At 46.8% G+C, this 22,431-nt stretch overlaps 1 protein-coding gene across 1 annotated transcript; it reads right to left on the bottom strand.

Annotated features, from left to right (window-relative positions):
* Positions 1–357: 357 nt before the first annotated feature.
* Positions 358–18,510, bottom strand: LOC138982452 (protein mono-ADP-ribosyltransferase PARP15-like). The gene is made up of 3 exons (XM_070355745.1): positions 18,352–18,510; positions 11,391–11,565; positions 358–3,608 (listed from the first exon to the last, which is right to left on the bottom strand). The coding sequence occupies exons 1-3, from the start codon at positions 18,508–18,510 to the stop codon at positions 3,331–3,333; spliced, it is 612 nt and encodes a 203-aa protein (XP_070211846.1). The 3' UTR covers positions 358–3,330.
* Positions 18,511–22,431: the final 3,921 nt, after the last annotated feature.

Consider the following 22,431-nt stretch of genomic DNA (forward strand, 5'->3'; position numbering starts at 1 on the left):
AGAGTCAAGCTCATTGTTTCGCGACCGCTACCCGCGACAAGCGCAGGCAGCTAACACAGCCACCTGTCCCAAATGGAGCCAATAAGGGGTATGTAACGTAGCCTGGAAAGCCGTACATAGCACCCCCGCTGTGAAGAAAGGCCTGAGCCACGCCATGCCCCAGATGGGGAGGGGGATGGCTCGCCACAGCAGTAAGAGCGACGGAGAGAGACGAACCGAGCAACGGCCGACCCCCCTCCGTCCACCTGCCGTAGTCCTATAGCCCACCGCCCACCCACCCCGAAAGGGGAGGAGAACGATTGTCGGGCCAGGACAATAGAGACACAGACTGTGAAGACAGTCCAACAGCGCCCACCCCGTCCAACCCAGAGGGAGGGAAAGGGTGGAACGCTACTCCAGCCCCCACCCGATCCTGCCCGGTGGGCGGGAAAGAGTGAGCCACTGATACCCCCCCCACCCTGCCCCAAATGGAGCAGAGAAGGGGTATGTAACGTAGCCTGGAAAGCCGCCACCCGAACGCGCCCGGGGGGCGGGAAAGGGTGGGAAGCTAACACGGCCCCCTGCCCGCAAAGGGCAGAGTGGGACAAGCCCTGGCCGTGACTTACCGTGCCCCCCCACTCCCCCTTCCTCACGGTAAGGGGGCTGCATGACCGACCCAGCAGTGCTGTTTTTAAAGCAAGCCGAGCGGCCAAAGCAGGCGGGGAGCTGGCCCCCTCTCCCAAAGGAGAGAGTGCTCGCGAACAACCCAGTCTACCAGTGGCAGAAAGGACTGAACCGAACTGGCCGTTTGCACCAGGCGACGGTGCGACGCAGGAGCGCCCCCCCTATCCCCCCCCCATTGGCGGGGGGCTGCGTAACACACTGAGAAGTACCGGCGGTAATCAGAGTGGTTAGACGCAGGCAGGGAGCAGGCCCCCCCTCCTAAAGGAAGGGGTGCTCGAGAACAGCCCAGAGCCACCAGAGGCAAAAAACGGGCTGAACCGAACAGGCCATTTGCACTTGACCACAGTGCGAAGCTGACGAACGGGAGGGCGGGAACCGCCGATCGCGCCTGAAACAGCTGAGAATACAGACCAAAACATCGTTAAGTCCCCCCAAAAGGAGGACATTGACTGATTCCTCTTACTCAGAGAAAGGGGAAAGAATAGCCACACGGCCACCCCCCCCCCCCCCCCATCAGTCGCACCGACGACGATCCAACAAAAAGTCTATAAGGAGCCTAAAGGCTGATTAACCCCAACAGGGGAAGCGAGCTGTGAAAGAACTGAACCCGCCCTCGGAGGGATAGGAACATAAAAAGAAGTGCTGTATGACGGATCTACGACCCGCATAATAGGCAAATCAAAGTTCTTAGGCTACTCTTAGGTATAGTTTTCTAAACCAGGCTAAGAGCCTTGTCACCTTCCAGTCTCGCGCCAAGTTTAGCTTTGTTGTCGGCCATTTTAAGACCGGCGAAAAACAGTCACCCAGAACAAAAAACTTCTGCGTGCGTGTTCAACACAAAGCTATCAACATTTATACCAAACATAAACAGGAAAGATCTCACCAAAAGGTAGACGGACAGGTAGAACCCCCAGAACCGGCTAGTCTCAAGGACGAGCAGGCATGTGAAGGCCAAAAGTGAGAGCGAAATTCGGACACGTCCACCGTGTGTTGTCGAAAGTCGAGAATGATTATTACGGATGCGGGCGCTCACGTGGTGCGCAGGGTGTTATGGGTAACCGAGCAAGGTCAGGCCATAGCAACGGCTATGGCGTCGCTTTTAGCTTGGTTACCACCCTACTAAGGGCAGGTAATTTGAGAGGTTTTTTCGACATCTAGCATGTGGGACTAAAGTCAATGCATTCATAAGAATTGGAGTAAGAATATGTGATTAAATAACAACAAGAAGCGTCCAACTTTATGAGACCATCAAAACTAAAACAATTTAATAATCAACATAAATTGAAAAAATAAACATATATCTCATGGTTTTCTTTCTATTACATATTATTAATAAGAATACAACCAAAGGTCTATAATTAACAATATTACAGGCCTATGAGAATACTTTCAGTTGAAGGTCAGGATGGGGAACAAACATCAAAGGTCACAGTACTGCTAATGTTACAACAAACTCCTCACTAATTACATTATGCTTTCCAATTCATACCTTTCACAGGAAGGTCTAACATAATCAAAACGTCAACACAGCAATATTACACAAAAATTAAATCTTTAAAGGAACAATCTCTATCAAAGATTAATATTACAATATGAGTCACACAACATTTTCTAACAAAATCAAACGCATCTGACAAAGATTGCTACAAACAATAATTACCACTGAAAGAAAGACTCACAACCTGCCAAAGCATCAATCAAAAACCAAATATTACGCTAACCTGTCATCCTACCTAACCATGAATTAATCAAAAACCAAACAATATTACGCTAACCTGTCATCCTACCTAACCATGAATGAATCAAAAACCAAACAATATTACGCTAACCTGTCATCCTACCTAACCATGAATCAATCAAAAACCAAACAATATTACGCTAACCTGTCATCCTACCTAACTATGAATTAATCAAAAACCAAACAATATTACGCTAACCTGTCATCCTACCTAACCATGAATGAATCAAAAACCAAACAATATTACGCTAACCTGTCATCCTACCTAACCATGAATCAATCAAAAACCAAACAATATTACGCTAACCTGTCATCCTACCTAACCATGAATCAATCAAAAACCAAACAATATTACGCTAACCTGTCATCCTACCTAACCATGAATCAATCAAAAACCAAACAATATTACGCTAACCTATCATCCTACCTAACCATGAATTAAAACAAAGAAAAGCTAATTGTACGTTCAATCAGTTCCACACATACTAAACAGCACCGAGGATAAAAAATCTCTCACCAAGGAAATTTAAAATGTCTTTTCAAAAGAGAAAAACAGAGACAGAGAGACAGTGAGGCAGAGAGAGAGAGGGAACATGTGAGAGTAAGAAATAGAAAATATTTTCCATGTACATTGTATAAGTGTTCCTGCTTTGTGATACAGGATGGCCATTTCAATACAATCACATATCCTTGCAATTGCTATGCCAGGTTAATTTAAAAACAAATCTCACTTCATCAAGCAGTCTAGCGACTAGTCTTGTTTATTTCAATGTGACCATAGCTAGCTGTGCTACAGAATGTTTTTTTCAAAATAACCTGTCAAGGCAGATTACGTTACAATTAAGACAATTACATTGTAATTCCATCCAGGCAAGTCTTCAAAATAAATCCCAGCTTATCCGGTGTCCCTGTTCAGTGATACAGGAAACTTATTTAAAGGTAACCATGTATTCCGGGTAGGCCTGGGTATCGTTGAAGATCACATACATAGAAGGATTTCCTGGATTGTCAGTGGCAGAATCATAGAGAACGGGACCCTGTCTGGGAGGCAGGACTCTGAGGTTCTGGTTTCCTTGGACAGGATGACCAACCAGCACTCTGCACTGGTAGACACGGCGATTGCCTGATGGATCTGGCGGGGAATATGTCGGGTGTGCTGAGTAGTTAGTGTTGATGGCAAAGTACACACCTTGCCCATGCACCGTTGCTGTGAAGAGAACAAGAACGTGTCTTTAGGGTAAAATTGGAAAGCGGTGATTAAGTTTAAATCAAGAAACAGATATTGTGACAACGATTGGGAGTGAAATCAATGACTTCCAGTGCATTCACTTTCCAGGCTATCACACAGTACATTATTCAACAGTATAGGAAAGAGAGAATCGAAAATTTTAAGAATAAATTTTCATTTGATTAATATACTTACCCAATTCACATATGGCAATTTACTTCAGTTTAGTGCTAGAACGCTGAAAACCGTCGCGATATAACCTTCATGGTTGAAAACGACGTTAAACACCAAATAAAGAAAGAAAGAAAGAAACGCTGAAAACTACGCTCCACCCTGGTAGGGGGGACGTAACCCTAAAAATAGAACAGCCTTGACGGTCACATGACAACGCCAGGTCAAGGTTACCTCCCAACATGCATTGCGCATTCTCGCCGCCATCTTATTCATTCGCTCGAAGCGCCCTTTTATTTTTAGGGAATCTAAAGCGGGAGGGACTTCACTATGTGAATTGGGTAAGTATATTTAAATCAAATGAAAATGTATTCTTAAAATGTTCGATTAAATTACATATCTTATCCCAATTCACATATAGCAGATTGCTAATTAAGGTGGTGGGATGCTCACCTATGAGGTAGGCAACAATTATGTCCTGCTGCTACCATCACTGGTAGCCCCTTGGCACCGTCCTGTCGCGCACTGGAAATGTCGCGCAGGTAATAGTTGATGAAAACATCCTCCGATCTCCAGTAGGCAGAATGGAGGACCTCAGATAATCTTCCTGACCTTAGCATAGCCCAGGATCTTGCCTCATGCATCCTTGCCGACGTTAGAGGGAGAACTAACTGCCCCGAGCTGCTAACCAAGATAAGTGATTTGCTACCGGCATAGAACGCGGGGAGACAGAACTGACCTGATTCTCCGCGCACCATTTAACCCAAGCTGTCCAATGTGAAGCGTACACTGAGCTCGTAGAAGTCCTGTGCGCTTTTTTTTGGGTATTTTTTTTTGGAACCAAATCCAGTGTCCCGTCCGAGGCGCCCGACCGACGCAGGGATCTTCTCACAGTCTCCATGCGTGAAGGAGCAGGGACTGTGGGTTCTCGTGCTGAATGCCGGTGCGTGGTTGCAGTAATTCTCCCTCTTCCAGGTTTAGAGGAATGGGAGGACCTTCTGCTAAGCGGAGGAGATCCGGAAACCAATGCTGACTCGACCACATTGGAGCGACTAGAATCAGGGATGGTCGTTCCAACTCTGCTTTCCTCAGCACTTTTCCAAGAAGTTGGAATGGTGGGAAAGCATAAGCTGTGAGTCCTGTCCAGTCGACTTCCAGTGCATTCACTTTCCAGGCTTCCGGGTCTGGAAACGGGGATATGAACACTGGTAGTCTCCTTGAGAACCGGGTTGCAAAAAGATCGGCTATCGGTTTGTCCACCTGCACCCAAAGCCGCTGGAGAGCGTGGCGGGTGATTGTCCACTCCGTGTGGAGTACTTTCGAGGATCGACTGAGCGAGTCTGCCAAAACATAGTTTTCCCGGCAGATATTTTGCTGATAACGTGATCTGATGCTGGTGACACCACTTGAGAATTTGGCATGCTTTGAGTGAAAGCGTGAGAGAGCGGGTACCGCCCTGTTTGTTTATGTACGAATACGAATACGAATACTTTATTATCTCATACAGAGAAATTTCAGTGTGGTGCACATTAAAAGACAAACAAATAATAAGACAACAGATAAAAATACCATACGAAGCATACTACACTCGCGCACGCATATGTACACTAACAGGAATAGTAACATAATTCCAAATAGGTTAATTGCCGTCAGCAACAGTTGTATTGTCTGTATGAAGACGAACATGTTTGCCTGCCACCAGCGATAGAAAGCTCTGGAGACCATGGGCTACAGCCTCTAACTCGAGCACATTGATGTGTGAGAGGGCTTGACCAGTGTTGTCCACGTGCCTGAGGCTGTGTGGTGAGAAAGATGAGCACCCCAGCCTGATAGGGAAGCGTCTGTGAACAAATCCTCCTCTGGGGGAGGAGGAGTGATGAGAACTCCCTGTGAGATCCATGGTTTTAGCCACTGCTCTGTGGTCTGCTGAAACCAGCTTTCTAACTGAACCGAGACCTGCCAACCCTGGGAGGAGGGGTTCCAAATCGAATTCAAAGCTGTCTGAAAAGGCCAAGATAAAAAGAGACGCCATAGCCGTTGCTATGTTCTGACCTTGCTCGGTTACCCATGTAACCGTGTGCCGAAAACACTACGATCACCTCGGGAAGCGAAGTGCAATCAAACAGGATTGAAAATGTTAGGGCTAATTTCTTAGCCCCATAAAAACTGTTATGCAAACCCGAAGGTTTCCATGAACATACAGACAATCGGAAACCACCAGACCCCATCACAAACAGAATTCTACAATACACCGGTGTTGACTTTTAAAGGCCAACAACTCGGGTGCAGAGTCTGCTGTGAAAGGAGCGGTAGCCTCCCCTGTCACACCCATAACACCCTGCGCACCACGTGAGCGCCAGCATCCGGAATAATCATTAGAGACTACTCAAACACCCCAAGGATATAAGGTAGCGGGGATGGATGGGAGGGTATTAACTATGAGAATTGGGTAAGTATATTAATCAAATGAAAATTTACTTAGAAATGTTCCATTAAATTACATATTCTTACTCCAATTCTCATAAATGCAGATTCCTCCTAAAGGTGGAGTAGAGGGAACTTACTTATGTCCTTGAAAGAACCTGCCCTGCAGCAACCAAGGCCGGCAACGAACTGGAGCCGTCAAGCCGAGTGCAGGAGATATCCCGAAGATAAAAACTGATGAACACATCATCTGATCTCCAGTAAGCCGTTTGCAAAACTTCGCCCAGGCGACCAGAACGCAACACAGCGATAGAGGAAGCCCACGCTCTGGACTCATGGACCCGAGCTGAGGACAGAGGAAGGACTGAACGCCCCCCCCCCCCCCCCTTCTTGAGCGAGCCACCACTCATATGCTTGCCGAATGAGAGTCGCAACCCATCTTGTGAGTGTCAATTTTGAAATATCTTTATCACGCTTTGTGTTCAGAGATATAAACAAGAGTTTCTGACTTTTAGCTCTAATCAACTGAGTGCGAGAGAGGTAGGATCTCAAGGCTCTAACCGGGCAGTTGGCTAAATCAGGATCACCCGGGGCAAGAATAGTCCCAAGAGAGGGGACTTGAATCACCCGCGGAGCTTGGCCTGGCTTCTGATTTTTAGCCAGGAAGCCAGGCCGAAAATGCAGTGACACCGAACCATCACGCTCAAAAGCAATATCCTCTGGCAACCCCGAAAGGGCATGAATTTCACTGCCCCTACGAGCAGTGGCCAGGAGAAGAAGGAACAAAGACTTGCGCGTTAAATTCGTCAAGCTGGCAGCCTGTAAAGGCTCAAATGCTGACCAACGCAAGAAATCCAAAACCCAAAACAAGTCCCAAGCAGGGACAGGGGTCCGTCTCTTCACCTCTTGGAGAGCGGCCCCTTTAAACACACTAGCGATCACCCCATTGACATTAATAGATCTGCCTATCTGCCTCAAAGTAGCAGATATCGCTGACCGCCTGACTCTCAAAGAAGAGGCCGAGCTGCCCTGAGCGGACAAGAAAGAGAGGTGATTCGCAACCTGGAGAGAGCGAGGAGCCAAGGCGTTGACCCCAGACTCTCTACACCACTTGGCCCAGGCAGACCAATGCGAGGCATTGACCGAGGAAGTGGAGGACCTATGCGCTTTATGGACTAAATCCAGTGTCAAATTCGAAGCGCCAGATTTACGTAGCTCCGTCCTCACAACCTCCAGACGTGTAGGCAAAGGGCCTACGGGGCGTTGTGCGGAATGCCTGTTCTTGGCTGAACGAGCTCTCCCCGCACTAGGTTTAGAGGAATCGGAGGACCTTTGGCCAATAGCAGCAGATCTGGAAACCAATGCTGCGACGGCCACATGGGGGCTACCAGCAGAAGATCTGGACGTTCCAGCTCGGCTTTCCGCACCACTCTGCTGAGCAGAGGAAAGGGGGGGAACGCGTAGGCCTGAAGGCCTACCCACGAGAACTCCATTGCATTGCTTCGCCAAGCCTCCGTGTCCGGAAAAGGGAACACACAAAAACCGGAAGCCTCCTGGAGAACCTGGTTGCAAACAGATCGATCATAGGGTTTTCCACCTGAGCCCACAGGCGCTGGAGAGCCCCGTGTGTGATGGTCCACTCCGTGTGCAACACCTGAGAGGACCTGCTGAGCGAGTCCGAGCCTGCCCGGGAGATATTTCGCTGAGACTATGATCTGGTGTGAGTGGCACCAGATCAGAATCTCGCAGACTCTGTCTGCCAGAAAAAAGGACCAAGCTCCTCCCTGTTTGTTGACATAGGCAAAGTCTCAGCCATAGAAGCCAACTCAAGATCAAGCCTACCCATCTCCTCAAGTGAGGAGAGAGATGAATCCGAGAACGAAACTCCCTCCTTAGCGGAGGGTTGTTTTGGCAACAAAGCAACCAACTCAGGCGGAATCGGAAATGTCGCCCTTGGCAAAGCAAAAGTCTGAACAAAGTTCCTAGACTTCACACTCCAGTCCAACTTTTTCTGCACTAACGGAGAAAAAGAAGTGGACTGTGCGTTCGAAGCCAGCCATGGGCTTAGCCGAAGGAGGCGCTGGACCATGCGCATGCAACAAAGGAAAGGGAGTAGGCAAAAGACCGCTCCCCTGAGGGGCCGGCCGAGCCAACAGTTGCGACATGTGATAAGCAACGGCTGGAGATTACACAAAACGAAACGATTGTGATTCATCCCGCGAGGGCCGAAAATCATCCGCAGCAGAAGGGGGAAAGAGACACCCTGGCCTGAATCCACCACACCCTCCGGGAAATAAATCGCTGCCACTGAAGCCGCTTTCCTCATAGCTTGTCTAAACCCAATAGGCAAGGCTACAAACTCCTCTTCTTCCACAGAAGAATCCGAATCCCCACCATCCAATGTGTCACTACACAAAGGAGGGGAGTCAGGAGAATCAAAAGCGTGCCCCGATCCCGCTTGCCAACCACCATCACCCCCTTTACCCAAAAGGGGAAGAAGAGTAGACAGTCGGCACGGCGCCCAGCCGAGAAGGAGGGAGGAGCCGAACAAAGCCGCGTCCGGCCCATTGTTCCCCGACTGCTGTGCGGGAGCTTGGCCCCAGCCGACAAAACTGGTCTGGCCAACTTGAGCTACCCCGCACCCCGCATGAGGAGGGTGGTGGCTCGTCGCTGCAGCAAACAACCCCTGAGAGGGGTAAGACGAAGTGTGAGACGTGACCGTAAACGGCCGCCCCCACCCGTCAACTTGCTGTAGTCCTGTAGCTCCACCACCCCCCACCCCCACTGGGGAGGGGGGCGGCTGCTAGCCGAGGACAATAGCGGTACAGACTGAGACGCCAGTCCAACAGCGCCCACCCGATCCTGCCCGTAGGGCGGGAAAGGGTGGGTCGCTACGCCAGCCCCCACCCAATCCCGCCCCGAGGGAGGGAAAGGATGGGCCGCTGACACAGCCCCCTGCCCCCAATGAGGCAGAGTGGGAACAAGCCCAGGCTGTGACTTACCATGCCCCCCCCTCTCCCTCTCCCAAACGGTGAGAGGGCTGACTTCCCGACTCAGCAGTGCTAAAAGCAAGGTGAGCGGGAAGAGACAGATAGGGGGCAGACCCCCTCTCCTTACGGAGAGAGTGTTCGAGAGCAACCGCCGCACTACCAGAGGCAGAGAGGGTTGAACCGAACAGGTCAGGTGCACTAGGCCAGTGCAAAGAAGGAATGGTCGCGCGGCCACCCCCACCATCAGTCGAAGTCGCAGACGACGACAACCCCAGCCGAGCTAGGGAGGAAGGATCCCCTACCGCCGGTGGCAGAGGAGGGACCCCAGAACGGGACGCGAACTGCTGAGAAATAAATTCAAACAATTCAGTCTTTAAGGAGCCCAAGGCTGAAGGCCCAGGCTGATTAACCCCATCAGGGGAAGCGAGCTGAGGAGGAACTGAAACCGCCCTTGGAGGGATAGAAACATCAAAAGAAGTGCTATTTGACGGATCTTCGACCCGCATGATAGGCAAATCAACGTTCTTAGGCTTACTCTTAGGTTTAGTTTTCTTAACCGGGCTAAGAGCCTTATTGTCTCCTTCCAGTCTCGCGCTAATTTTAGCTTTGTTGTCGGCCATTTTAACACCGACGAAAAACAGTCACCCAGAACGAAAAAATTCTGCGTGCATGTTCAAACAAAAAGCTATCAATCAAACAAAAACAGAAAGATCTCACCAAAAGGTAGATGGACAGGTAGACCCACAAGATACAGCTAGTTTCACGGACAAGCCGGCATGCGAAGGCCAAAAGTGAGTGACAAAAATCGACACGTCCACCGTGTGCTGTTCAAAGTCGAGAATGATTATTCCGGATGCTGGCGCTCACGTGGTGCGCAGGGTGTTATGGGTAACCGAGCAAGGTCAGGACATAGCAACGGCTATGGCGTCTCTTTTTAGCTTGGTTACCACCCTTTTAAGGGCAGGTAATTTGAGTGGTTTTTCGACATCTAGCATGTGAGACTGAAGTCAATGCATTTATGTGAATTGGAGTAAGAATATGTAATCTAATTCAACCTTATTCATGCTGCACAGTTTCATTTCTACAATAGACAACGTTTGGAAATACATGTGTGACAGGGTGACCAGTCACCAATTATAGAGTAAAGCTGTTGTCATTGTCCAGTCTAGTGTTTGTAGTTCATCTTGCCAACCGATTTGTGTTTTGTGTCATTTCATTATTCTTTGAACTAAAAGTACTGGTGTGCACCTGCCGTGTCCAGCTGCAAACAGTGTCCCTTTGAGTGAAGCAATTTTCTTAATCCCTTAGAACTTGAAGTGGACAGGCCACCTGTGTCTGAGGCAGACAACCCTGTCTGCAGGGGAAGTATTATGCAGTCTGACACTGGACTGCCTCTACACCCCTGAGGTTTGGGGAAGTGTGAAGTGGGTGTGATGCTAATAGTGAGAGATCATAGAAGCATGTCAGCTGCGGATGGAAGGTTTTAATCCCTTACCCCCCCCCCTTTTTTTTTATCTTGTCTTCAACCAATGAAATGGGGTATCATCTTAGAATGTTGTGTTACTAATCGTTACTAAGATGCTGATTGGATGTTTGTAACTCTAGCTAAAGTTGAATTATATGTGTGTACATGCCGGAGTGTGGGAGAGAACTTTGAGAACTTCGGAAGAGCCTGTGCGGACGTATTTTGTTCACTAACTCAGGAGATGTAGTCAACATAGTACTGTGGCTTGTAGCCACCGGCTTCGGTCGGGTTGGCGAAGAGGAGGAGGGAAGATCGAGAGACACAGAAATAAAACATGCTATGCCAGTATTCTGCTGTTGTCACAATGTCATATGTTGTGTCCGTGTGTGAGAGTCCAGAGAGAGTCCGTAACACAAGAGAAGAGAAACAAAACAAGAGCTTCCGAACCTCTACACATGTAACTCTCTCCGAGTTTTATGGGCTGTAGAAGAGTTGCGCCCCTTAAACATGAGGCACATGTTGGGACTTATTGATGTGTGGAGTCAAGTGATCGTGTGCACCACTGTGACACTCTCGATGACCTGACTCAACATAATTATCAGTCACTGGTGCAAGGGATGCAACAGTTTTTCTTGTACAAAGAAGACACATCATTTTCAGATTGTTTGCAACTCTTGTTTGTTGTCTGATCATTTTGCAACATACACCCACCATTTTTCCCACAGTAGCTGCGGTTGAATCCATAGTTGTTGATGTTGTCAATCGCATCTGAAGCTGTTCCGTGCCATATTGTCTTCTCATTCTCAATGCCTGGGTTTTGCTTCTCAAGGTGAGCCTTTTTGGCAATGTACTGCTGGTACAGGGTTCGATTCTGTATCCTGTCAATCTGTTACCACAACCAAGCAGTCATAAGCCATGATTTAAGATCTGTTTACTATCGCTGTATAGTCACAAAAAGCACAGTCAAAGACGGTCACACTTGTATCACGTCAGTCAAATCACATTCAGGCACAGTCAGCCATGGTTAGATCCTATAACTGTCAGTCTAGTCACATACAAACTATCAACCACGGTTGGATCTGTCGCAGACCGTGAGTCCAATTACAAACACGGTCAAATCTGTATCCTGTCAGTTGAATCACATACACAGTCAACAATGGTCGAGTTCTTGGGTCAGAAAAAACAAAAGACCATCATTGTTTTCTTCTTTGCAGAAACTGTGGTGAACTCGGACAATCAGAATGGAAAACAAATCAGAACGGCAGTTAGAATGAATCAAGGCCTTTACATGTCAGGCACTAAAAGCTTGTTTTTACACAAGATGCCAACCATACATATAGGAGTCATTTCACAGTACTATTCAAGTAAGTTATCGGTGTTCTCAAGAAATAATACTATTGATAGAGGTAATGTTAAATATAGCATTGTAAAGCCAAACCTCACAATCCAGTGCCATTATTGAGTTATATTTGATATAAGTCACTTTTATCAACGCTAAGAATAATTCTAGTGAAATTAATTGATGGAATGAGCTCCAAAATTGTGCATAATTTGGACATTTAATTTTGTCATAATTTTCACGAGTTTTCATTCACAAGCACCTGGGAAATAAATCTCATGTTCCCCGGGGAATAAATCCCCGGTTACCATAGTTGCAAGAAGCCCTATTACATGTGTAGTCAAGTGGCATACCTAGTCTTTTTGTGTAATTATCTCCTGCCCGACCCAGTTGCCTCCCCTGTCTATTATCTTCCCCTGACCCAAGTCGTGTCTCCAGCTAGGAGTATTGTGTGTTTACTATCGTAGGGTAGACTCTTGACCGGATGCATTTCTAACCTCTTATCCCAGATTTAGGTGGTCGTTATGTAATGTGCCGCCAGACTGTCTGGGTATCGTTGGACGGCGTTTTGTCAAGTGGGTGTCATTTCTTTTGACAGGGTGGCTTGGAGGTTTTAGTCTCTTACCCCTCTCCCCCTTCTTTGTAACTGGTTGTAATCTAATGAGCCTTATCCGGTGTGCGTAATATTTCCGGTGCGTGACACCGTCACGGCTTCTGCCTCTTTAACGATCCCTTTTCATTGGGCAGGCAATCTTAAGTAGAACGCCCCCCGTTGTCTGACACCTAGGTAGCCTCCCGATTGGCTTATTATCAGAAGTGACCAGCCTTTAAAAGACTGAGCATTTAGGCTAGAGGGGAGAACGCGATTTGTAATACTGAGCTGTGTGCTGCTCATATGTGTCGGTCGACGTGTGGTTGTAACTGAATTCCGAAACCTGTGCTCTTGTGTTTACTGTTCCTTTTACGTGTGCTCACTGAGGAGAATCTACACTGCTTTCTGGTGTTTGCTTTCTGGTGTTTACTTTCTGGTGTTTGCTTTCTGGTATACGTTAAGTAAAAGTCACGTTATCGCAACCTCTGTCTTGGCGTCTCATTTATGCTTCCTGGCCTATTCCCCCCCTTCCACTCCACCCTATCACATCTGGCGCTGCGAGCAGGATTCAGGAAGTAGAGACGCCGTAGTTTAACACCAGAAAGCAGGTGTAGCAGTGTAGGACTAGGAGGTACTCGGCGTATCCAAGATGGCGGTCGACGGGGTTCCTAGACCCCAGTGGCAGATGTTCCCCCCTCCCAGGCTGCCTGTCTTCACTGGTGGTGACGATGGCTGTCAGCTCGACGATTTCAGCACTGAGGCAGTGCGCATCATTTCCCATTTCAACATGGCGGCACTTGGAGGGGAGGAAGCAGAGTGGCTGATCCAGTCACTCGCTGGGGCTGCCAGGAAGGAGGTTAACCTGCACACCCCTCAGGCGACTGCCACGGCTGACCTTGTCTTGACCATCCTGCAGGACACGTTTGGAGACCACGCCAGCATTTCTTCACAGCTTTCATCGTTCTACAACATCTGCCAGAGTCAAGAGGAGGGCATTCTCTCATATGCCCACAGGTTGCAGGCTCTGCGGGACAAGATGAATGGAGGTGTTGCCGGTACGGTTTCCGATGCTGCACTTCGTGATCGATTCATGCACGGACTGTTCTTGCCTGCAATGAGACGGGACCTCATGCGCTTTGTGAGAGGGCGCGAGGCTGTCCCTTTTGCGGCAGTCCGTGCAGAAGCTCTCAGGTGGATGAGGGAAGATTTCGAGGTGGTGACGAAGCAACAACAACAAGCCACAGAGAGCAGCACTGATGTACGCAGTCTTCAATTACAAGTCAGCGAACTCGCCATCAAGTCAGCAGAGCTTCGAGCTGCCTTGCACCAACGCCAGCCGGCTGCCTCTCGTCAACAGCAACCGTCCGCGAAGCCACGTTGTTGGCTTTGCAACCGCCACGGGCATCTACAGAGCAGGTGCCCTACCAAGCGGCATGGAGGTGAACAACCGCTGTCATGGAGACAGCCCAGTGAGCTACGTGTGGACCAGCAGTCAACATCCATCAAGCAACCGCCCCGCGAGCAGAGCAGTCAGACAGAGGAGGTTGTGACTGCTCAGGAACAGCTGACGTCGAAGCACGAGGCCTCCATTGACAGCTTAGAGACCCGACTGAAGAAGGAACTGGAGGCCAAGCAACAGTTACAGGATGAACGCTTCCAGAAGGATTTAGAAATACGCCAACTTAGAGAGCGGTTAGTCTTCAAGTGTGAAGAGGTGTCAATTGAGCGGAAAGCAGCAGGACACATTCGCAAAGACCTGGAAGCGTTGCTGCAACAGCAGCTCGCAGAGAAAGAGCATCGGCTTGCGACAGCCCCAGCCCCCATAGAGCTTCACGACGCTGACCCGATAACATTGTGGGATTCTGTGCTCAATTTGTCCTGCCCCTTTTCTCTAAGTCCCAGCTAAACCACCCCCTCGTAAAATCATGAAAACTCTTCAGTCACACATGTGGCGTAACCATGCCTTGCTTGCTTGTTAGCTATTGTGCTCAGCTAAGAGACTGTGTGTACACTATGATTATTGATTGCCTGTTGTATTGTGTCTTGTATGAATGGGTTGGGTGACTGAGTGTCATCCGTTACCGTTTCTGATTTTATTTGTTGTTTCACTTGGGTGAACTTGTGTTTGATTTATAGATGTCATTTTCAGCTATTCCCGAGGCGCTGTACCTGCGAGGACGCAGTTGGTATAGAGCTGGGGGGGATGTAGCCAAGTGGCGTACCTAGTCTTTTTTTGTGTAATTATCTCCTGCCTGACTCAGTTGCCTCCCCTGTCTATTATCTTCCCCTGACCCAAGTTGTGTCTCCCGCTAGGAGTATTGTGTGTTTACTATCGTAGGGAAGACTCTTGACCGGATTCCTTTCTAACCTCTTATCCCAGATTTAGGTGGTCGTTATGTAATGTGCCGCCAGACTGTCTGGGTATCGTTGGACGGCGTTTTGTCAAGTGGGTGTCATTTCTTTTGACAGGGTGGCTTGGAGGTTTTAGTCTCTTACCCCTCTCCCCCTTCTTTGTAACTGGTTGTAATATAATGAGCCTTATCCGGTGTGCGTAATATTTCCGGTGCGTGACACCTCTGTAACGATTTCTGCCTCTTTAACGATCCCTTTCATTTGGCAGGCAATCTTAAGTAGAACGCCCCCCGTTGTCTGACACCTAGGTAGCCTCCCTATTGGCTTATCGCCACAGGGTATCGGAAGTGGCCAGCCTTTAAAAGACTGACCAGTTAGACTAGAGGAGAGAACGCGATTTGTAATACTGAGCTGTGTGCTGCTCATATGTGTCGGTCGACGTGTGGTTGTAACTGAATTCCGAAACCTGTGCTCTTGTGTTTACTGTTCCTTTTACGTGTGCTCACTGAGGAGAATCTACACTGCTTTCTGGTGTTTACTTTCTGGTGTCTGCTTTCTGGTGTCTACTTTCTGGTGTTTGCTTCTGGTGTACGTTAATTAAAAGTCACGTTATCGCAACCTCTGTCTTGGCGTCTCATTTATGCTTCCTGGCCTATTCTCCCCCTTCCACTCCACCCTATCACACATGGATAATCAAAAGCAAACCCAATAGAAACGCTCGAGGATTCTTCGGCTCTTTTCATTGGCGTTTCCCCAGACCTAAACAGACGACACTGCTTCGCCAAGTTCCAAATACGAACTGGCAAACTGGCAAATGTAAACAAAAAACAAAACTACCTCATCAAAGGTCATACATTTATGCTTTATCGCAAACAAATGAAACCTATCGATATGTTTTATCTTCTCACAAAGTCATGGAGTGCGTGTATCTCTGTTTGGAGAAACACGAACGTCAAATTTAAGTCAAACCAATTGACCCCTGACACACACATTTTGACCCGTGCACAAGACGTTGTATCGATAAACTAAGTGCAAATAAAAAAATAATAATGAAAAAGCAAAGAACATAGCAACAAGAAATGAAGACATCTGACAAAGCCGAGCAAGCAGAATGACAAGTCTAATGAAAAACAGAGAGGCAATGAGAAACAAGATCGCGATTATCTTTCCTTCGCGGCACGACGCAAATCGTTTGTGTCCTTTGACCCAATTCGTGCAGTGCTGCACGATGCAAATCTTCTGTGACCTTTGACTCAACGTAGCTTCAATATTCGATTACTAATATTTACCACTGAAAACCGAGGGGTGGAATACCGAGAGGGGCAGGGTGGTAGGGCGATGGTGAAATGTAATGAAGAGACACGTGTAGCAATAAGAGACAAGAAGAGCAAACGCTCGATCGAGTCACTTTCGCAGTTCTGAATATTATATGAGGCATCAGATGGACAGGAAGAAATTGCTATTCACAACACAATGAGTCACGTTCACATAAAATTTGAGCCCGGTCACTTTTATAGTTTCCGAGAAAAGCCCAACGTTAAGTTGTGTGTTGCCGAACAGAAAAGGCTAGTTATCTCCCTTGTTTTTCTGATAACGTTCGTAAAAGGCTACAGATGTAAATACTTTGATGTAAAGAATAATCCTACAAAGTTTCAATCACATCCGATGAACTTTGTCAAAGATATAAAATGTCTAATTTTTCCTTTGACGCTGACCTGTGACCTTGAAAAAGGTCAAAGGTCAACGAAACCATCGTTAAAGTGTAGAGGTCATTGGAGGTCACGACTAAACAAAATATGAGCCCGATCGCTTTGATAGTTTCCGAGATACTTTGTCAAAGATATAAAATGTCTAATTTTTCCTTTGACGCTGACCTGTGACCTTGAAAAAGGTCAAAGGTCAACGAAACCATCGTTAAAGTGTAGAGGTCATTGGAGGTCACGACTAAACAAAATATGAGCCCGATCGCTTTGATAGTTTCCGAGAAAAGTCCAACGTTAAGGTGGTGTCTACGGACGGCCGGCCGGCCGTCCGACGGCCGGCCGGACAGACTAACACTGACCGATTACATAGAGTCACTTTTTCTCAAGTGACTCAAAAACCGATTCTGCAATAACACAAACAAGAGCAAAAAACCCAACACTGACCTATATGAATATTTAATCAATAATATGATCGTCTGCGTTGCAGGTGTGCAAGTGAAGGGTTGGGGGGGGGGGGGGGTTAACTTGATCATTAATTTGTGTGTGTCAGTGTTTGTGTTCATGGACTGATTGTGAGGGAGGGGGAGGGTGGGGTGGGGTGTGTTTCAGGTTTTGGTGTGGGTATGAAACGAGCAAAACAATACCCACACCACTAAATCTTGGAGGCAAAAAACACTCGCCGTCGCATCATTTTGTCCGCACAATATTATATGCACCAACAACCGGAAAGAAAGGTGACAATGGAAAAAGACTCATCTTTGCTTCCTGCGATTCCTTGCCCCGACTCGAACGTCGCACGATAATCCACATAACAGATCTGTTGTGAGATGGTCAACGCTGACTGTGCAAGCAAATCACCTCGTTTGAAATACGACAATCCCATCGCTCGAATGCAACATGTGGGCACTATCGTCTCAAAGGCGCTTACTGTTGGTTTCACACACCACTCTGTAGTCGGAACCTACAGAACTTCGCATCCTCAAACCTGACATACTTGTCTCAACATTATAAACTCAAATCACACACAGTAAGTTGCTTTCGCACGCCAGCTTTGAACAACGTGCTGGGGCCCCGAACATGCATTATAATAACAGAACTCGCGTTTCAAACCATGGCTCCCTGTGTTGATTTTTCACTTAATGTTGAACCACCAAAATGATGACAAAAACGATGTTTGATGGTTTGTTGCCAGACCAGCTTTTTTGTCGGTCCGAGGGGGAGCATATCGTCTTTTGTTTCATATTTATTGACCAAGGCCGAAGGCCGCGGTCAATAAATATGAAACAAAAGACGATATGCTCCCCCTCGGACCGACAAAAAAGCTGGTCTGGCAACTACCCATCAAACATCTTATAATGTCTTTGGTTGAATGCATATACTTTCAGAGGCCATATTTATCGCCCTTTGCTTGTCATGTTTGTTATCAAAATGGCCGCGCCATTGTTTTCCTTCTAAACCCTATGCAAGAAACACCCATCTGTGCAGTTCATTCCGTAACTTAAATGGTAATTGAAATGACTTTTTATGCTTACAAGAACAAGTTCTGCAAATTTAGTGTCTTATATTGCAGCAGAAATACATCCCTGAATTAACAACACTTGCATTCAACATAACCCCGATAGATTCCATACATTTGAACAAGAATAAACATCCAACCAAAAAGTGACCAAAAATTGCTTTGTTTACCGCTGTAATGGTAAGATTGCCCCTGTTTGCTCCAAGTGTGGCTCTGAAGTTTGACTCCACTTTTTTGTACTCTGCATCTGACGAGGTAAGGGACACCAATTTGACGTGCTCGTTAGCAGTGTGGGCAACCCAGTTTGTTGGCAATGAACCACTGGCCATTTCTGCAATAGAAAAGCAAGCTGTTCAGGCAACTCTTTCTTTCTTTCTTTATTTGGTGTTTAACGTCGTTTTCAACCACGAAGGTTATATCGCGACGATCAGGCAACTCTAGAAGATTGACTCTATTGTATCACAGACCTTACCATTTTGAAATAATGCCAAGCTTTATGCTTACAAGATTAAAAACTTCAAACTGCAATAACATTTTCATTCAGTAAAAAGTCTGTTCAGAAAGAGGAACATGCACATATGCATGCAAGAACACTCAAGTCAAACAAACAGGCATACACTGTGCAAACACACATCTGACTCGGTGGGTGTGCGACAAAAGGTCGAGTTTTGCAATGTCGAGGCACAAACGGTCGAGGACATTTGGTCAAGAGTCAAAAGGTCGAGGGCGACAAAAGGTCGAAGGTGACAAAAGGTCAACAACAAAACATCTAAGGGACAAAAGGTCGAGGATTAAAAAAAGGTCGAGGATTAAAAAACTGTCGGCATCATTTTCTGTTCACGTGTGTGTAAAAAAAATTTTTTTTTATTGCTTGGAGAAAACGTTGCTTTGTGTGCATTTATAAATGTTGTGTTATTTGTTTAGTTATTCAAAACAGTGTTCGTACAAAGAGTGCCTTGAGTGACGGGTCTTTGTTTGTGTTCACGGACCGACGGCTTTGTCGGTAAATGAAGCGTAGTGTGTGTGGTCAACGGTGAACACAGCTCGACACTCAACAGATTGTTGTTAGTGACACATGTCACTGATACGCTAAAAGCTTGAGTTTTTGTTTCCTTCTTTTTACTCTCCCATATTTAAACTTTGAAAGCATTTGCAAACAAAGAGAGAGTTACATTCGGACAGGGACACAGACACAGAATTGAGCTCGTCAAATCACACAAAGGAAACAAGGCAATACAAAAAGGTTACTGCTGTCATTTTGTCTTACATCCAAAATTGTGAAAACATATACTAAGAATGTGTCTGTGCGTGCGCGCGCGTTCGAGCGTTAGTGTGTGTGTGTGTGTGTGCGTGTGTGTGTGTGTGTGTGTGTGTGTGTGTGTGTGTGTGTGTGTGTGTGTGTGTGATCATATTCGACCTTTTGTGCCTCGACATTTTGACCCTCGACCTTTTGGTTCTCACCCTTGGGTGTGCGACAAAAGGTCGAGTATACGCACAATAGTCACTCGAAGCAGAATTTTCATCACGAATGGACACAGAAAATTAAATCGAAAATTTCATTAATGAATTTTCATTTGATTAATATACTTACCCAATTCTCATAAATGCATTGACTTCAATCTCACATGCTAGATGTCGAAAAACTACTCAAATTACCTGCCCTTGCAAGGGTGGTAACCAAGCTAAAAACCGACGCCATAGCCGTTGCTATGACCTGTCCCACCTGGTAACCCATTACCCACCGCGCACCACGTGAGCGCCGGCATCAGGAATAATCATTCGAGACTTCTCAAAATCCCGTAGGAAATTAAGTAGTGGGGATGGATGGGAGGGTATTAACTATGAGAATTGGGCAAGTATATTAATCAAATGAAAATTTATTATTGAAATTTTTGATATTACATATTCTTACCGCAATTCTCATAAATGCAGATTGCTCCTAAAGGCGGAGGGAACTTACTTATGTCCCTGAGAGAACCTGTCCTGCAGAAACTAACGAGGGCAAGGAAATTGCCCCATCAAGTTAAGAGCAGGAGATGTCCAGGAGGTAAAAAATTAATGAACACGTCATCAGACCTCCAAAGAGCTGTTGGCAAAACTTCGCATAGGCGACAGGAACACCACCAGCGAGAGAAGAACCCCAGGCTCTGGACTCCTGAACACCTGTAAAGGAACAGAGGGAGGACTGAACGCCCCCTGCCCCCCTGTGTTCAATAAGCCACAACTCATAGGACTGTCCTATGAAAGTAGCAACACCTCTTGTGAGAGTCAATAAAGAGAAGCCTCTTTCACTTATAGTGTAAAGAGATAAGAACATGAGCTTTTGGCTCTTAGTTCCAATTGACTGAGCGCAAATCAAACAAGAAGGGCAAAGCCCATACGACTCACATGCTTGACCTTGACCTTTACATGACCCTGACCTTCAGGGTCAAGGTCAAATAACTAAACCTAGCAATGACATCATACACTAAGAACTGCTTTACACATTTTTCCTACCAAAATACATGTGACCTTGACCCAAGGTCAAGGTCATCCAAGGTCATGCAACACAAAGCTGTTAATTCAAGACATAGGAAGTACAATGGTGCTTATTGGCTCTTTCTACCATGAGATATGGTCACTTTTAGTGGTTCACTACCTTATTTTGGTCACATTTCATAAGGGTCAAAGTGACCTTGACCTTGATCATATGTGACCAAATGTGTCTCATGATGAAAGCATAACATGTGCCCCACATAATTTTTAAGTTTGAAACAGTTATCTTCCATAGTTCAGGGTCAAGGTCACTTCAAAATATGTATACAATCCAACTTTGAAGAGCTCCTGTGACCTTGACCTTGAAGCAAGATAAACCAAACTGGTATCAAAAGATGGGGCTTACTTTGCCCTATATATCATATATAGGTGAGGTATTGAATCTCAAAAACTTCAGAGAAAATGGGAAAAATGTGAAAAATAGCTGTTTTTTAGGCAACATTTATGGCCCCTGCGACCTTGACCTTGAAGCAAGGTCAAGATGCTATGTATGTTTTTTGAGGCCTTGTCATCATACACCATCTTGCCAAATTTGGTACTGATAGACTGAATAGTGTCCAAGAAATATCCAACGTTAAAGTTTTCCGGACGGACGGACGGACGTCCGGACGTCCGGACGGACGGACGGACGGACGGACGGACGACTCGGGTGAGTACATAGACTCACTTTTGCTTCGCATGTGAGTCAAAAAGGATTTTAAAACTCTAACCAGACAGTTAGAAAATCCAAACCGCCCGGAGCAAGAATCCTCCCGAGAGGAGGGAACGAAACACCACAGGAGATTGACCAGGTTTCTGATTCAAGGAAATCTGGTCGAAAAACCATGAAAAAACGAAATTATAAGCTCCAAGGCTACAACCTCCGGTAAACCCCAACAACGCATGTGCCTCACTGCCCTTCGGGGCTGAGGCCCAGAGTAAGAAGAACTAAGTCCTACGCGTTAAACAAGGGGACGCCTCTAAACCTCTAAAAACAAGGTCCTTTGATCATGCCCGCAAAAGCGCCATGAACATCAGAAGAGAGGCCTATTTGTTCCAAAGTAGCTGAGATAGCTAAGACGCCGGAACCTCCAAGAAGAGGCCAAGCTGCCCAGAGCCAAAAAGAAACAGATGTGATTAACCACCTGGATTGAGAGAGGGGCGCTAAGGAGTTGCACCCCCGCTCTACATCCACAGCGATAAAACTGATTCTACAAGACACGGAATGTGCCAGTTTGTTCCCTAAACCTCCCATTGTGGCCTATGCCAGACACAGAGAAAGTGGATGACCTATGTGCTTCATGCACCAAGACCAGAGTCAAAACCCACGATCTGTAACACAAACAGCACAAACTCCAGCCCTGTATGCAGATGGTCCAACCCGTGTGCAAGCCCTGATAGGTCCTGCTGAACAAGTCGGCCAGATTATAGAGCCGGCCAGGGAGAAATTCCCCTGAGAAATTGATTTAGTGTGAAAGAAACCAAATTAGAACTCTGTCTGACAGGGAGTGAGAACTTGCTCCTCCCTGCTAGTTCAAATAGGAAGCGACAGAAGTATTGTCCGTATGCAAACGGACATGCCTGTATATGGCCAAAAAGAAAGGTTAGTAGACTGAGAGCTACTGCTCCTAACTCCAGGCAATTGAGATTCCCAAGGAGTTGAGTCTACATCCACAGCGATAAAACTGATTCTACAAGACACGGAATGGGCCAGTTTGTTCCCTAAACCTCCCCTT

The sequence above is a fragment of the Littorina saxatilis genome, linkage group LG12 (assembly GCF_037325665.1).
Source record: "Littorina saxatilis isolate snail1 linkage group LG12, US_GU_Lsax_2.0, whole genome shotgun sequence".
Lineage (NCBI taxonomy): Eukaryota > Metazoa > Mollusca > Gastropoda > Littorinimorpha > Littorinidae > Littorina > Littorina saxatilis.

Bases quoted from the DNA above. Each gene is read 5' to 3' on its own strand.
- LOC138982452 (XM_070355745.1), bottom strand. From the start codon at position 18,510: ATGGCCAGTGGTTCATTGCCAACAAACTGGGTTGCCCACACTGCTAAC. The intron at 11,566-18,351 runs GTAAACAAAGCA...TTGTGGTAACAG, and splicing joins GCAATCTTACCATTACAGCG to ATTGACAGGATACAGAATCG. The intron at 3,609-11,390 runs GTGGGTGTATGT...TTCTCTTCACAG, and splicing joins CAGCTACTGTGGGAAAAATG to CAACGGTGCATGGGCAAGGT.